At 33.1% G+C, this 16,677-nt stretch overlaps 1 protein-coding gene across 3 annotated transcripts in view; it reads left to right on the top strand.

The window, feature by feature from the left end:
* Nucleotides 1-16,677, top strand: part of FSTL5 (follistatin like 5) — a 494,012-nt gene that overhangs the window by 257,769 nt on the left and 219,566 nt on the right. For all 3 annotated transcript variants that reach the window (XM_081134469.1, XM_081134467.1, XM_081134468.1), the window contains one exon: nucleotides 2,741-2,861. In XM_081134469.1, coding sequence (XP_080990595.1) covers nucleotides 2,741-2,861 — 121 coding nt within the window. The remainder of the gene's footprint in view (nucleotides 1-2,740; nucleotides 2,862-16,677) is intronic.

Raw genomic sequence — 16,677 nt, forward strand, 5'->3', positions numbered from 1 at the left:
GTGAAACAACTCAGGCTGTACCAAAGTCCAGGAAACTTACTAGAGAGAAAAAAATATGAGAAAGTATGTTTTAAGTAGACTATTTCATTGACAAAAAATGAAATAAATGAGGAAATCATGTATTTAAAATTTTGATGAATGAGGGAGTGAACTGCTTCTCTCCTGTACATGGGCATGGCCCAATAGAGATGAACAGGGTTTTAGAAAGGCCACTAGCTAGACCATGAGCTTATCTAGGGCCCTCTCATTAAAATAGCATGCCCAGGTTAAGTTCTATAATCATGATAAAATCAAAATCAAGGTAGTCTTATTCCAGAGCCAGCATTCAGGAAAAAAAGTAGAAGTTTGTTCTCTTGGTCTAATCCATGATTTAATTAGAGTAAAGTATTAAAATAGAAATAAATATGAGATAGAAAATGATGATAGCTCTTCCCTCAATTTTTTTCCATCTTCACCTCATTACAAAAAAAAAACAGTATGAGATTAAAAGCCACTAAAAATATTATTAAAATACCTGACCAAACCCTGCTGTCACTGCATCCTAAAATTACCACGATAACGTTACAAATCTTTAAGAAGAGCATAGCAAGGTAAGATCAAATACACTGTTTACCCTCCAACCCAAGAAAACTCATTTTCCATGATCTAATAAATGACAGATGGAGAATGACCGAGAGCTCTGTTGCTTTCTAAGTAGAAAAGCATTATTTGCTTTCTCATTAGGCTCATAGGAGAGATGGCTAAAGCCATCAGGTAATTTTGTTAATCCCTCCAGCTGGACTGTCCTCAAATGTAGAACTTAATACTTGCTATCACCAATATCTATTTATATGGACCAATTAAAACAGACAAATGTTTTGCCCCCTCCCCCAAAGCTGAAAATTAACCAATGAAATTTGAATATAATGTATCAGAATAGAGAAACCATTATGTTATCGAAATTGAATTTAGCAGTGAATATGTTATCATTGCATATTGTCCCTCAGGTGGCCAGGGATGGGGCTGAGCATTCTAGTCACTCGCATGCTAAGCTCCATCTTCAGAGCTCATCCACACACAGGAGTAAGTGAACTTTTAACATAGAATTGTTCCAAAACAGGGTTAAAAAATAAGCTCAAAAGCGTCTGAGAATCTTTAGAAATTAGAATCACAAATCTGTCATTGATATAACAAAGAAAGTCTGAAACATATTGCTCTTCTGAAAGAAACAATAATACATCGTGAATGCACAACCATACATACACAAGTGGGTGGGGAAATCTTCAGTGGGTTATTTGGATAAGCACATTATATATAAAAGTCATATTTTTAACTTTAAATGATTACTTTTGAGAGTGTTCTATATGTAGTCTTGCCTCTGACTATATACATGTATATATGTATGTGTGCATGTGTGTCTGTGTGTAATGTTTATTACCACCGTAAGAGATAGATGTTACTATCTTCAATGTCTAATAGAGGAATTGTTAAGTGATTTTCCAGAAATTATAGAGCTGTTAAGTGGCATTGGCAGACTCTGTACCCAGAACTGGCTGACTTCATAACCTTTTTTTTTTTTTTTCTGATTACACTGCATTCCATTTTTTAAAAGAAATTATTTTCTTTAATTTTATTTTTCAATCACAGTTTACATTCAGTATTATTTTGTCTTAGTTCCAGGTGTACAGAATAGTGGTGAGACAATTCTATACTTTACAAAGTGGTCCCCCCCAATGTTTCCAGTACCCAGCTGGCATGATATTATTGACTATATTTCCTATGCTGTACTTTACATCCCCATGGCTATTTTGTAACTACCAATTTGAACTTCTTTTAGAAGGAATTAGGGGACATCTGTACTACACTGTGTAACATTTTAAAACACGCACACACCGTGATATACAGCTCCAAGCAATATGAACTACAGTGCCTGTCTGTGGAGAGTGTAAAAGAAAGCCCATGGAGCAGCTATGCAGCTACCCAGAGTGAATAGGAATGCTTGAAAAATCTTGGGGAGCTCTTTTATATGACAGGCAATAGTCAGAAGCAGTAGAGTATAAAAAAGCTCCAGCCTCAGCCCACAGGACAGAGCACAGAGTAGAAAAGCAGTTGGATGTTTTCCTCACCCGGGCTTGGATAGATTTTCATCATCAGTCGGTGCATTAATCCTATATGGCTCCTGGAAGCAGTCATTTGCTTAATAGCTCCTTTGTGACCGAGGGAGTTAATGCACAGTCCCAAACGGCTGCACTTCCAGCAGGGAGGAGTTGAGGCAGAGGAGAAATAAACTTTAACTTATTTTTTCACAAATAATACAAGGACAAAAGTTGGAACAAACGATTTCACTTGTTTTGTTGGAAAAGAGCCCTGTTTTATTTTGACACAGGTCACTGAGACATAGGAAGCAATTTTCATATGGAGGTACAAGTATTTTCTTGAATCAGTCAGTATAAATGGAGCAAAGTAAATGAGTGAAATACAAAATATCCTTTTAATGTTTAGATTTTCTGTGTCCTACTGTGATATTTTTGTATTGGAAAGTTCAGACCAAATTCCAAGTATCTATCTTAACTTTATAATTTTATATCTTTGAGACAGTTAAAGGTACTTGTCCAGTAACTTAAAACCAGATTTTTTTTTAGATTCAGTTCATTGCTGAACTGCACACTTAAAACGACCTATTAACTGATTATTACATATAATTAATAATACTATAGAAATATTGAGATATATAATTGTATGCTTATAATTTTCTTGTCAGGTGATAAAACAGGAAGAACTTGGCAAAGATCTTTCAGATTGTACTTTGTATGATCTACTGAAATATGATGATTTTAACTCTGACAAGCATTTGGCTCTTGAAGAATTTTACAGATCATTCCGTGAGTATTAGATTCATTCCCTAATTCCTCTTTGTTTTGGTTTTTTAATTTTCTTTTAATTTTCTGTTTATTTACACAAAAGGTATGTTTGCCTGGTCTCGGAATACAAGCTGTGTCTTAAGAGAAGTAATATAATTGAGATAATTGAAGTGTTTGGCTGCACTGAAGTATTTGTAAAAGCTAAGGGATTTGGTAGTTCTAAAATGAGCTGGAAATATTCAATAGCCCTGGTTCTGGCTTAAGACATTAATTCCACAGTGCAGCTTTCAAGGTTATTTTAGAGTAGGAACAGCATTTGAACAGTTGTCCTCATGTAACAAAAACAGTTTGATTAATTCACACATTGACTTTATTTTTACTTTAGTCAGAAACCAAAATAGATTAATAGAACTTCAAATGTCCATTTCTGTGATACATGATCTGAGCACTGCATTGTGTACCCACCACCCAAAGTCAAATCATCTTCTGTCAACATATATTTGACCCCCTGAACCCTTTACTACCTCCCATTCCTTTTGGTAACCACCACACTGTTGTCCATGTCTGTGAGTTTCTGTTTTTCTTGTTTGTTCATTTGTTGCTTACAATTTTATATTCCACATATGAGTGAAATCATATAGCTCTTAATTTTTACTGTCTGGAAGGTTATTTTGCTTAACATGATATTCTCAAGGTCCATCCATATTGTCTCAAATGGCAGTGTTTCATCTTTTCTTATGACTTAGTAGTCTTCTATTGTATATATGTACATCTTTATTATATATTTTAACAATAATGAGCATAATAATACAATTTATATTTATAGTTTCTTTGCAAAATGTTATAGTTTCTAAATTGCTTAAAGACTTCTTAAAATTGACTGTGCTTTATAAAGCAGTTATGAGGATGACTTGATAAAAATAAATTCTGCTAGGTTATTCTTTTATTCTTTTAAAATTAATTCAAAAGAGAAAGAACTAAGAAACAAAAACAAACAAAAACAGAAAAGAAAGGTTTAGGAGTTGTGTGCAAAAACATAGAAAAAAATTAATTAACTGGTTGGTATTTGAAAATCACCAGAGAATCAATGTTAAATAAGATTTATTTCAGAAATCTTAAATTTCTGAAAATTTATATATATATAAATTTTACACATATATATGTGTATATATATTACATATTAAATATATATACATATATCCAGTATGCTATATATAAATATGCATGCATTACATATTGTTTTCCAAATGTATATTATATAAATATATTGGATATATATGGCTTTCCAAAAAGGCAGGCAGTAGGGTCTGTACTTGATATAAAAATATATGTTTCTTTTGCATTATACCTCTGCCATCTATCAGTGATCTAATATTAGAGAAATTACTTAAATATCTGAAAATCTATATAAATAAGGATAGTAATTTACTTATATAATAATTTATATTAACACATTGAATTATATTTTATGTAATACTTGATACAAGCCAATTAATAATATGTAGTTGCACATCACAAACTTATATATTTAAAAAGTGTATATAAATATACCTAAGGCAAGATATCACTATGCTCTTCCGATTTAATAAATTGTGTTTCCATTTTAAATGACAAGAGAGAATACAAGACAAGATGACTGAGTAAACAGGTATCCTTTAACATTGTTCTCAAGGCTAGACTACTTTTCAAAGGAAACAACAAAGCAGCATATTTATTTCATGTATATGTGAAGAAACTGAAACATATAGAAGTTAATAACTAAGTGGTTGAGTTTATAATCAAACTCTTGTCAAACTATTTATGAAGTCTATGTCTTTTCCACTAATCTTCACTCTGTAGTAAGCATTGCTTTGTCAACTCAGGATGGCAGGGAGAAGATATTATGGCTCATCAGGGAAGGAATTATTATATTTTACATTATACTGTCCTGCAAGATAGAAGGGGATAAATGTCAGAGAGGCCTGCATAAGATACTAAGTGAATTGAGAATATAGGGAATCAAGGAGACTTTATGAAGATGGTAGCAATTGAATTAATCTTCAGGATGAGTGGATTTGGACTTTGGGAGATGGACACAAAGAATAACATAAATAAAAGCTGGAGCACATGACATACTAGTGTATTTACAGAGACTAGTCCAACTGCAATATACCTTTCTGGTCTAAAAGTCTATATAAATATATCAATTATTATTACTATTTTACCAAATTATTAATCGGCCTAATCTATCAGCTCCTGTACCCCACCCCCATACTGTTATAATACATATGACTAAATATCAGTAGTAGTTGAAAAATATCAGTAGTAGTTGAAATATGTAGCAAATAGCAGAACATATTTTTGATGTTATATAATTCATCAAGCATCCATAAGATAATTAAGTGGCTGTAATTGTGTAGGATTTTTATTCAAAATATGCTTATTATTGATGGTGGAATGGTGGGGCTGGAAACAAAAAACAACAGCAATTAAAATAAGTGTGAATAATATATTATTTCCATGACAGCACAACCAAGATTGAATAATGGTCCCTGCCAATATCAGTAAATAAGAATCTTTCCTAGAATACTGCTGCTTGCACCTACCATGGGGAAAAATAATACTGTTTAGGGGGATAGGGTTTGAAGTTGCTAAGGAAGGAAGGTAGTCAGTATTGTTCTAATAAATGAAATTCTGCAATTCAGAAATCTGAATCCTCAGTAGAAATGTTCAATAGAGAAATAGCAAAACATTGTTTATAAAGGAACTCTGTTGTACTAGGAACTACTGATTTGGATGGAAAACTGTAAGACTTTGTTAGCTATTAGAAGGTAATTCGGTTACAATTTTATGGAAATTATTGATAGTAAATACAATGAATTTAATGAATATTGTAATGATTCTGGCATTAGGTCAAAATTCTATATAATACAAAAGGTATACATTTTTAATATTCCAAGTCACAAATATATTAGGTAATGAAAGATCTTGTAATCAGCAATCATATCATGAGTCTTTTCTTTGGATAATCACAAAACTATCTCTTAACAATGACATAATGATGTTCACATAATTATTGAGAGAAGGCAATTTTCTTAAGCAATGCTGGAATTATAGGAGATAATTTAATATTCCTGTGGTCTCACCAGGCAGTTTTCTGGAAGGTTGTTACATTTTCAGTGTTACATCCTTGTTTAAACAGATCATGAAACTATATAATGACCCTTCAGAGATAGCATGGATGTGTCTGCATTAGCAACAAGGTATTTTTACTTAAATGTGAATAGAAAATGTATATCTCTTTCTCTCCATCTATTACAACACTTTACAATGAAAACCACATTGTGAAGTTCAGTGACAGGCTTTGTATAATGACATGATTTTTAAAAGTCATTCTATTATAAAATGCTAGGTAGTATCGTGAATAAAAAGTGTATAACAATAGTGAGAAAGCAATCTATTCAAAAATTATATATTAAGTACCTATGTGTATAGAGTATTGTGATAGTTAAAGTAACTTGAAAAGATAGGATTCCTTTCCCTTAGGAATATATACTCTTAGGCAGACAATGATAAAAACGAGAGATTTAGTGAGAGTAAAAAATAATCATTTTTTACATCCAGAATGCATTCCCCCTGATAGTTCCTAAAAAGAAAACCCAGAAAGCTAGAACAATCCCTAAATGAATATCTATGAGAATAGACTAGGCCAGAAAAGTTAAGAAACTTATCTTGATTTACTGGTAGATATAATGATAGACAGATTTCTTGAGTTCCAGTTTTTTATTTTTTCTACAATGGTGTAAAATGGAAGAAAGTAAAGTAATGGGTATTTAGCGAACAGGAAAACATTAATGGTAAAAAAAAAATAGCACATTTCAACTGTTAATTATACTATTACATGTTATTACAGTAGTTCCAAGGTTTTCTATCAAATCAATTTTTTTTCTTCCTGAATAAGATGAATTATTTTAATATTTCCCATGAACATTAGATGGCATTCTTATTTTTTCTCCAGAATTTTGGCATTATTTTTTAAATTATTTAAATTTTACTAACATATTTAAAATAAACTCTGTGTGAACATCAAGTAGTTTCTATCATTCATTGTTTGATTAACAAACTTAGAAATCTATTTAATGGGAACTAATAAATTATAAATGAGTTCATTGACATAACTTGGAATACTTAGAGTAAATATTAAATTCTGTGGTCAGATCATGGACCCTCCTCTCCCTGGCACTTTGTTTTCTTAAATATTTTTAGTAAAGTGTGTAGATTTTTCAGTGCAAAGGTTACTTATAGAATTAAAAGGGAGTTAATAGTGCCATTATTAACTACAAGAACCTAAATGAACACACAAAATTGTTTTTTCACCTCTAAATTAAAATTTTGATTCAGTTTGATTTGCATGGAACACTGTATTTTTGCTATAAATCAGTAGGAAAATGCAAGTGACTCACCATCAGACAAGATGACCATATATGAATTGAGGCACTTAATTTCAGGAGTGATGCTCAAAAAATGTTTATTTATTTTTGCAATCAAACTTAATTTATATGATTAAGTGCCATTATATGGTTGTTGATTTTAGGAATTTTTTTCCATTTGGAATTTCTAGATAACCAAATTGACTACCCAGAGAAAGGATATTTGTATTGAAAATTCTTTCTATGTACCTTATTTCCTGAGTTAAATCATAAATTGCCTTAACTGTGGTACTAAACCTTAAAATTATATAAAATGAGTTTGTGTAATTCTTATAAATTCTTGAAATCCTATTAAACTGATATGATTTGCAATTTTCAAAACCATATACATGTACTTTAAGATGTATATATGTAATAGTGGTTCAAGTTGTAATGTCACATTTAATGTCTACCAATCAAAATGATCTTTATGTGTGGAAAGGTCCAAAGGAAGGTGTGTTTATGCTAGACACAAAATAAGTAGGTCTTGCTGGCAAAATGTATTAACTGAGAGCATTGATATTGAAACTAATTTCTTTCTTAAAAATAATAGGTAATTAAAATTCTAAAGTTCAAAAATATTTGAAAAACATGGAACAGTTATTTTAAATAACCTAACCATTCATGATTATATTGAAAATGTTATCTCTTTTTAATGAAATACATCTTAATGGAATATAGATTTGATAATGACATTATAAGGAAAAGGAACTTCACAGACATCTAAATAAGTTTACTGAAGACAATTCTTGCTTTGTTAAACTTAAAAACTATTCTCATTATCTCTAGAAATCTAAATATAACATGTCATTAAGTAGAAAAACTTATGTGTATGATGCAATAGTTTTTTGTTAATGAAAAATAGTTTTGAACAATTCGTTGCAAAATTTTTGAGTGACTCAAGTAAGAAGAGTTTAACTTATTTTCTTATGGATGAAAAGTTGAAGTTGAAAGGATAAACTAAATTAGTTTAACAAAGTAGAGATCTGAACCAGTGAATGTGTTTAATGGCATATGTATTATTCATATTTCCATTGACAATTCATTTTACTAGAATCTTACTAGAATTTTGCTAGAATTTATAATAACTGTCTATATTACCATTCTGAAAAAACACATAGGTGACATCTCTACATTTTTTTAAATGATTGCATTTTACTAGAATATACAAAGTGGTTAACATTGTCTTTTGAGATCAGTTTATCTTACTCTATATTATGATTTTTTTAACTTATGGGTTGATGCATTTCTTATATGAAGAATATTATTTTTGTGAAGTCTCATTAAGGGTGTAGATTATTATCAGGCCCTCAGCAGACATTTTGACATTCAACTAAAAATGTATAATTCAGCATTTTAACACCTTTTAACTATGTTTAAACAACAGACAGAAGTGCTATAAACACCGCTGCCTATAAATATTTACTTGTTTTTATCACCCCATGTTGTAATTAAACAACTTTATTTTAGTATCCTGTTTGAGAATGGTTTTATATTAGCACTGCATTCCCAGTTTTTATAGCTTAAAAACTAGCACCTTTCACAGATAGCTATAGATATATGAAATAAACAGTGCCAGGAAAAGATTTTCATGTGAGACTGCACTTCTCCTTCAGTCAGTATTTTTCAATCTTTGGAGATTTTGAACATTTTCTTGTTATCTTTTTATTTCAAACTTGACTTGTCAAGTTATCACTTGCTGAAATCTAAGAATTTTTGAGACATTATGATAGTTTAGGGAGATAGTAGGATTTATCAATTCTAATTGAAATTATTCCTCAAAATCCAGGTTTACACAGTCATCTTTTTTTGCCCTTTAAGCAAAGAATTGCATTCTTTTCTCCATAAACTACTCACTCTTGCTGTTGCTCAGCCCAACAAAGTAAAATACATCGCATCTGATATTTTCTGTCCCTAAAAGTCATTTTATAATTTGTGTTACTTGGCCTTTTACTATTTTTTTAATGCATGAACTGCTGTTTAAAAAATATTAATCCCCAAAAGTGTAAAAGTTTGATTGTAATAGTATATAACTGTCTCCACAGAAACAATATCAGTTGAGACAGTATTTTTATGTTTAGAAGATCTATAGCTCTAAAAGTGTTAGTTGATTTGAACTGAAAAAGATTTATGAACAGTTTTATCAGTTTTTATTTTATTTTAGTTGAGACATAATTTCAGAATGTTAAGAACTGACTGATGCCAATTTGATCATTAAGAGCTATTAGGTTTCTTGTAGCATCTATCAGAGACCTCAGGTAATTTGAGAAGAATGAGTGCCTTATGTCACCTCCTTAATAGAAACTGCTTGCTCGGCTACCAGGTGTTACGTGAATGTTTGTATATAATGTGCAATTTGGCATGAGGCTTGCATTCACCTTTTATCACACTTTTATAAATAGAAAGAGATATAATTAAGTACGGAGTTATATTATTGTTGTTTCTAATTCATCTTATAATGTTATAGAAAATATAGCCCAAACTTTGTAATAGTTGAGGAAGGTACAAATTGTATCTGCTTTGACTCCAGCAGTTCAGTGGGCCCTAAAATCTATCTATAGAAGTTGGATGCATAATATATCATAGTCAGAAATTGGTGGTGCAAATAGATTCCTTAAATCAGTTGGATAGGATTCTCAGAAGGTGTTACTATCTAAAAAATTCTACATAAGATGCTCTCATTCCTTATGCATCCCTGACCATATACTTTTACTACTCTTGTTGTAATGTGAGTGAATCATCCATTAGAGAACGAACAGAACATTTAATATAATTAAAAGACAACTTGGCCTGACTGGCATGGCTCAGAGGGTTGAGCATCAGCCTGTGATCCAGGAGATAGTTGTTCGATTCCCGGTCAGGGAACATGCCCAGGTTGTGGGCTCGATCCCCAGTAGGGGGCATGCAGGAGGCAGCGGATCAATGACTCTCATCATTGATGTTCCTATCTCCCTCTCCCTCTTCCTTCTTCTCTCTGAAACCAATAAAGACAATTAAAAACAAACAAACCAACTTGCACCTGGTTGAGCATAGCAGGCTTAATGGTTCTGAACTTGTCCACAACCTAAACAAGTTAAATTTACAAACTGGATTCTACTAGAAGGAAAAAAGAAGCATGCTCTATTTTGAAAGTCTGCTACTTAAAAAAAATAGATTCCAGCTAAAACACCATCCCAGATGCAATTGCATATTTCTTCATTTGGAAAATCTTGTGAACCTTATTAACTCATCTAACAGTGTAAGAAATGATCTGTAAAATTTAAAAATTTTAAAACACAATACCTCCATTCTGCTTTCCACAGTGACTGCACCAATTGGCATTCTTGCCAACAGTGCATGCGGGTTCCCTCTTCTCCACACACCCTCACCAACACTTGTTTGTCGATTTATTGCTGATAGCCATTCTGACAGGTGTGAGGTGATAATCTCATTGTGGTTTTAATTTTCATTTCTCTGATGATTAATGATGTTGAGAGCATCTTTTCATGTCTATTTACCATCGGTATGTATGTGCTCTTTGGAGAAGTGTCTATTCAGATCCTTTGTCCATTTTTTAATTGAATTTTTTTTTTGGTGTTGAGTTTTGTAAGTTCTTCATAAATTTTGAATATTAGGCCCTTATTAGATGTATCAGCAAATATGTTCTCCCATTCAGTGGGTTGTCTTTTTATTTTGCTGATAGCTTCCTTTGCTCTGAAAACATATTTTAGTTTGATGTAGTCCCATTTGTTAACTTTTTCTTTTGTTTCTCTTGCCTGAGGTGATATATCAGAAAAAATATTGAAATTCCCGAGATTTTACTACCTATGCTTTCTTCTAGGATTTGTATGGTTTCAAATCTAGCATTTAAGTCTTTAATCCATTTTGAGTTTATTCTTGTGTATGGTATAAGAAGGTTGTCTGTTTTCTCCCTGTCCCTAGTTCTATCCCCAGAAGGAAGCATGCAGGAGGCAGCTGATTGATGACTCTCATCATTGATGTTTCTCTCTCTCTCTCTCTCTCTCTCTCCCTCTCCCTTCTTCTCTCTGAAATCAATAAAGACATATATTTTTTTAAAAAGGTGACCTATTTTCATTTTTTTTTGCATGTAGCTGTCCAATTTTTCTAACACCATTTATTGAACTATCTTTACTCCATTGTATGTTTATGCCTCCTTTGTCAAGTATTAATTAGACTATAAAGTTGTGGGTTTATTCCTGGGCTCCTTATTATGTTCCAGTGATTTATAGGTCTGGATTTATGCCAGTACCATGCTGTTTTGATTACAATGGCCTTATAGTATAGTTTGATATCAGGCAACCTCAAAAATTAAAAATGGAACTTTCTTATGACCCAGCAATTCCACTCTTGAGAATATGTCCAAAGACCTGAAACACTAATTCAAAAGAATATATGCACCTCTATGTTCATTGCATTGTTATTTACAATAGCCAATATTTGAAAGCAGCCCAAGTGTCCATCAGTAGATGAGTGGATAAAAAAGCTGTGGTACATTTACACAATGGAATACTACTCAGCCATAAAAAAGAAAGAAATCTTACCTTTTGTGAGAGCATGGATGGACCTGGAGAGTATTATGCTAAGTAAAATAAGCCAGTCAGAGGAAGACAATTGCTATATGATTTCACTTATATCTGGAATCTAATGAACAAAATAAACTAGCAAAGTGGAGAAAAACTAATGGATACAGAGAACAGACTGACAGGTGCCAGGGGGCTGGGTGAGAAGGGTGATGGATTATGCAAAGAATAAAAAAAAGACTCATGGACAGAGAAAACAGTATGACTGCTAGAGGGAAGGGGTGGGGGAGGCAGAAGAAAGTACTGGGGGGTAAATGGTGGAAGACTTGACTTGGAGTGGTAAACACACCATGCAATATATGGATGATGTACTGTAGAATTGTGCATCAAAATTCTACAGTAATAGAATTTTATTAACCAATGTCACTCCAATAAATGCAATAAAAATAAATAAGAGCAAATTTTACCTGTAAAATTTTACTTATACATATTTCTGATATTTTGGAGAAGGAAGTTACAAATGTAGTAGATTTAAAATACATCTGCAAGACATTTCATGCTCATGGATTAGAAAACAATATAATTAAGATTTCAATACAACCCAAAGTGATCTATAGATCCAATGCAATCTCTGTCAACATTTGAATGGTGTTTAGAAAAGTCCATCCCAAAATTCATAAAGAATTTCAAGGGACCCTGGATAGTCAAAATAATCCTGCTGATGAAGGACAAAATGGCCTCATATTTTCTGGTTTTAAAACTTACTGTAAAGCCAAAAGTCAAAGCAGTGTGGTTTTGGTGTAAAACCAACATATGAATAGACTGGAGAGCCCAGAAGTAAACCCTCACCTACATGGTCAAATGAGTTTTGACAAGAATGCCAAGGTCATTCAGTGGGTAAAGGACAGTATTTTGAACAAATAATAGTGGGAAAACCAGAAATCCACATAAAATAAAAAAAGATAGAGCTTTATCTTATGCCATATACAAAAATTAACTCCAAACCAATGATCTGAATGTAAGAGCTAAATGTATAAAACTATTACTATTTGATGAAAACATAGAAAAAAGTCTTGTGACATTGGACTTGGCTGGTGATGACTTCTTGGATATAATGTTGAAAGTACAGGTAACGATAACAAAAATAGATAAATTGGATTTGATCAAAATTAAAAACTTCTGTGAATCAAAAAAATCACTATCAACAGAGTAAAAAGACAATTTAGGGAATGGTAGGAAATATTTGCAAAACATTTATCTAATAAGGATTTAATACCCAGAATTTATGAAGAGTTTTTATAACTCAACAACAACAAAACCAACAACTTAAATAAACACAGACAAAGGACTTGAATAGCCATTTCTCCAAAAAAGATAAGCATGTGGCCAGCAGGCACTAAAAATATGCTCAACATCACTAATCATTAAGGAAATATAAATCAAACCCATGATAAAATTCTATTTCACAGTTATTATTATGATTATTTTTGAAAAACCAGGAAATAGTAAGTGTTGGCAAGTAAGTGGAGAATTCAGAAACCTGTGCATTGCTAGTGGGAATATAAAATGGTGCAGCTGCTGTAAAAATTGCTAGTGATACCTCAGAAAATAAAGCATAAAATTGTACTATGATCCAGCAATTCCACTTCTGGTATATACTCCAAAGGACTGAAAGCAAAGACTGCAGGGATTTTGTATATCCATGTTCATAACAGTATTATTCACAATAGCAAAAGGTGGAAGCAACCCAAATGCCTATTGATAGATAAATGAATGAACAAAATGAGATATATATGTACCATGAGATTTTATTCAACCTTAAAAAGGAAGGAAATTATGACACATCCTTCAAAATGGTGATCCTTGAAGACACTCTGCTCAGTAAAATATGCCATTCACCAAAACACAAAGATTATATATGAAATACACAGTCAAATTTAAAGATACAGAAAATAGAATGATGGCTATCAAGGGGTAGGAGGAGGGGGAAATAATAGTTTGTGTTTAATAGACACAGAGTTTCAACTGGGGAAGATGAGAGGTTCTGGAGATGAATGATGATGATAGAATCACAACAATGTAAATGCACCTAATACCAAAGAATTGTACACATAAATGCTTAAAATGATAAAACTTACATTATGTATATTTGATTACAATTGAAAAAGATAAAAGTAAATGTCTCTGCAAAAACTCTGTCAAGTATATGCAAATAGTCACAGGATACATTGACTTTTATTACCAACATTTTTATTTATTGAATAGAATGAAGAGCTTTCTCCTACTGCCCTAGGGGCCCAAGAAGCAATTAGCTATTCATTATGAGTCAGTTTTGTTAATTTTAGTTTATTGACATCAATTAGTGCAGCACTGGAACTCCCCAAGGAGTAAAGAGAAGACTGGGCATGCTTTCCAGACACATTCATCCCTTTATCTGAATCCACACTTATCTCTTCTTCATTATCTCTAGCTACAAGATAAGCAAATACTTCTTATCATGATGTTCTCTGTATCCATTTTTTTAGCTACATCCTCTAAGCCCTGAGTCCAAAAGTGATTTCTTCTTTACAGTATATCTTTGATCTCTCACATTATGATGGCTACCTTGCATTAAAAAGTTGAAGGATGTCAAGTCTCTCCCGCCTTAAACAGCGTGCTTCCTTCCAGCTGCCATCCTACTCATATTCTCTTCTCGTCTGACTTTTACAGTTGCTTATATTCATGGTTTCTTTACTTACCTCATAACCTAAACCCCAGGCTACCACTCCAAAGAAGCTGCTCTTGCTAATGTCAACATTAACTTGGTTGTTACTAGACCCAGTGGGATGTTTTTAGTCTTCATTTTGCTTGATGTCTTCTCAGTATGTGAAATTGCTTACTATTCTGTCCAATTTATTTATTTTTTACTTTTATCTTATTTTTATTTTTTTAAATATATCTTTATTGATTTCAGAGAGGAAAGAAGAGAGAGAGAGAAATATCAATGATGAGAGAGTCATTGATCGGCTGCCTCCTGCATGCCCCCTGCTGGGAATCGAGCCCGAAACCCCGGGCATGTGCCCTGGGTTCAAACCTCAATCTCCTGGACCCTAGGTCCATGCTCAACCACTGAGCCACTGCCCAACCAGGCCTATTCCATCCAATTTAAATGCTTGCTTCCCTCGCCTTCTTACAGTCACCGTTTTTTCCAGGGAAATCCATGTATTTGGGGTCATTCCTCGGTTCAATGATGCATTCCCTTAGTCACCACATTAAGACTGAAGTTCCTCCCAGTGCTGCCCTGTGACTTTCTTCTCATGTAACCCACTCACTCTCCTTTGGAGATTATAATCTACATGCTCTACCTCCAGACTAGACTTCTCACCAGAACTATAGCCTGTCCTTGGCCCACTGAACACTGTCACTTGGATTCTCTTCTGGCACTTTAATACCATTTGTTCAAACCTACACTTACTGTATATCTCGTGTCAAAGGCTATTCCTATTTCTGTGTTTGTACCTCAGAGCATAACCACCATATACACAGTTACTAGAGTAATAAAAATATTTTTTTCTTCTTGACCTTATTCCCCAAGGAATCCAAAATCCACATTCAACCTTTTTCCCCTCAAAAATTTAAATCATTCTGTTCCCTTTTCTCTATTCTTTCTACAAGTGTCCTAGTTAAGGCCACCACCATTTCTATGTGATTTCCCTGTGTCCATTGCTGCCCCTCTTAATCTAGTCCCTTCTACCAAAATATTTGTTCTGAAAATGAAAAACTCATTCTGAAATCATTTTAAAGGCCTCTCAATCCCCTAAAGATATCAAGTGCACCCTTCTTCTTGCATGTATCTGTCAAGTCCTTCTTTAGCCTATAGTAGTTAGAGGTTTTTTGGTGGTTGTTTTTTGCTTTGTTTTGTTTACTCACAAGCTATAAACTTGCCACCCCAGACTACTGTCCCAAAATGCTACATTTCTTCTTGCTTTTTAGTCTTTATATCTATTGTTCACGCACTTTAAGCCATTACACTAACCTATACTTTCCTTAATTATAACTCATGCATCCTTCATGTCCACTGCCTTCCCGATCCCTGTGCTGTGTTTACTGGACTTGCCTAACCATTCCTATACTAATTCATATTTCTCCACTATATCACTCACCATAGTCTGCTGTAATTCCTTGTTTGGTTTTCAGAATTCTCTGTTGACTGTAGGATGCCTTAGATCATAGATTTAATCTATATTTGTTTGCTATTGCTGCCATAACACATACCAAAAAAGTTATTGGCTTAAATCAACAAATATTTATTATCTTAGATTATTGTGGGTTGTAAACCTGATGCAGGTGTCAGTGCTGAGGTTGCATCCCTTCTGGAGTTCCTTGAGAAGAATCTGTTTCCTTGCCTTTTTCATTGCCTTTTTCAGCTTCTAGAGGCCACAACATCACTTGGCTTAGGGATTCATTCTTCCATCTTCAGAGCAGGCAGCACTGGAACCAGCCCCCCTCCAGTGGTGATTCTTCTTGTTTCTTTTGCCTCCCTCTTCCACATACAAGGGCCCCCTGAGTATTCCAGATAATCTCCCCATCTCAAAATCAGTTGATCAGTAATCTCAGCTCTCTCTGTAACCTAAATTCCCCTTTGTCGTGTGACCTAATATATTTACATGCTCTGGGGATTAGGATGTGGATATCTTTTGCAAGAGGGTGAAAGGAGTTACCACAGTAAGTAGATAATATGTCCTGAGTACATATTTTATGAATGAAACAATAGTTAATACATTTTTTAAAATATTAAATTCGATATTTTCATTTCAGTGTGAATTTTAGTGTTTTTGTGATACCTATGAGAAATCATTGCACAGACACAGCTGTACTGTGTGAGCCAGT

Source organism: Miniopterus schreibersii (genome assembly GCF_964146895.1).
Source record: "Miniopterus schreibersii genome assembly, chromosome: 4".
NCBI lineage: Eukaryota > Metazoa > Chordata > Mammalia > Chiroptera > Miniopteridae > Miniopterus > Miniopterus schreibersii.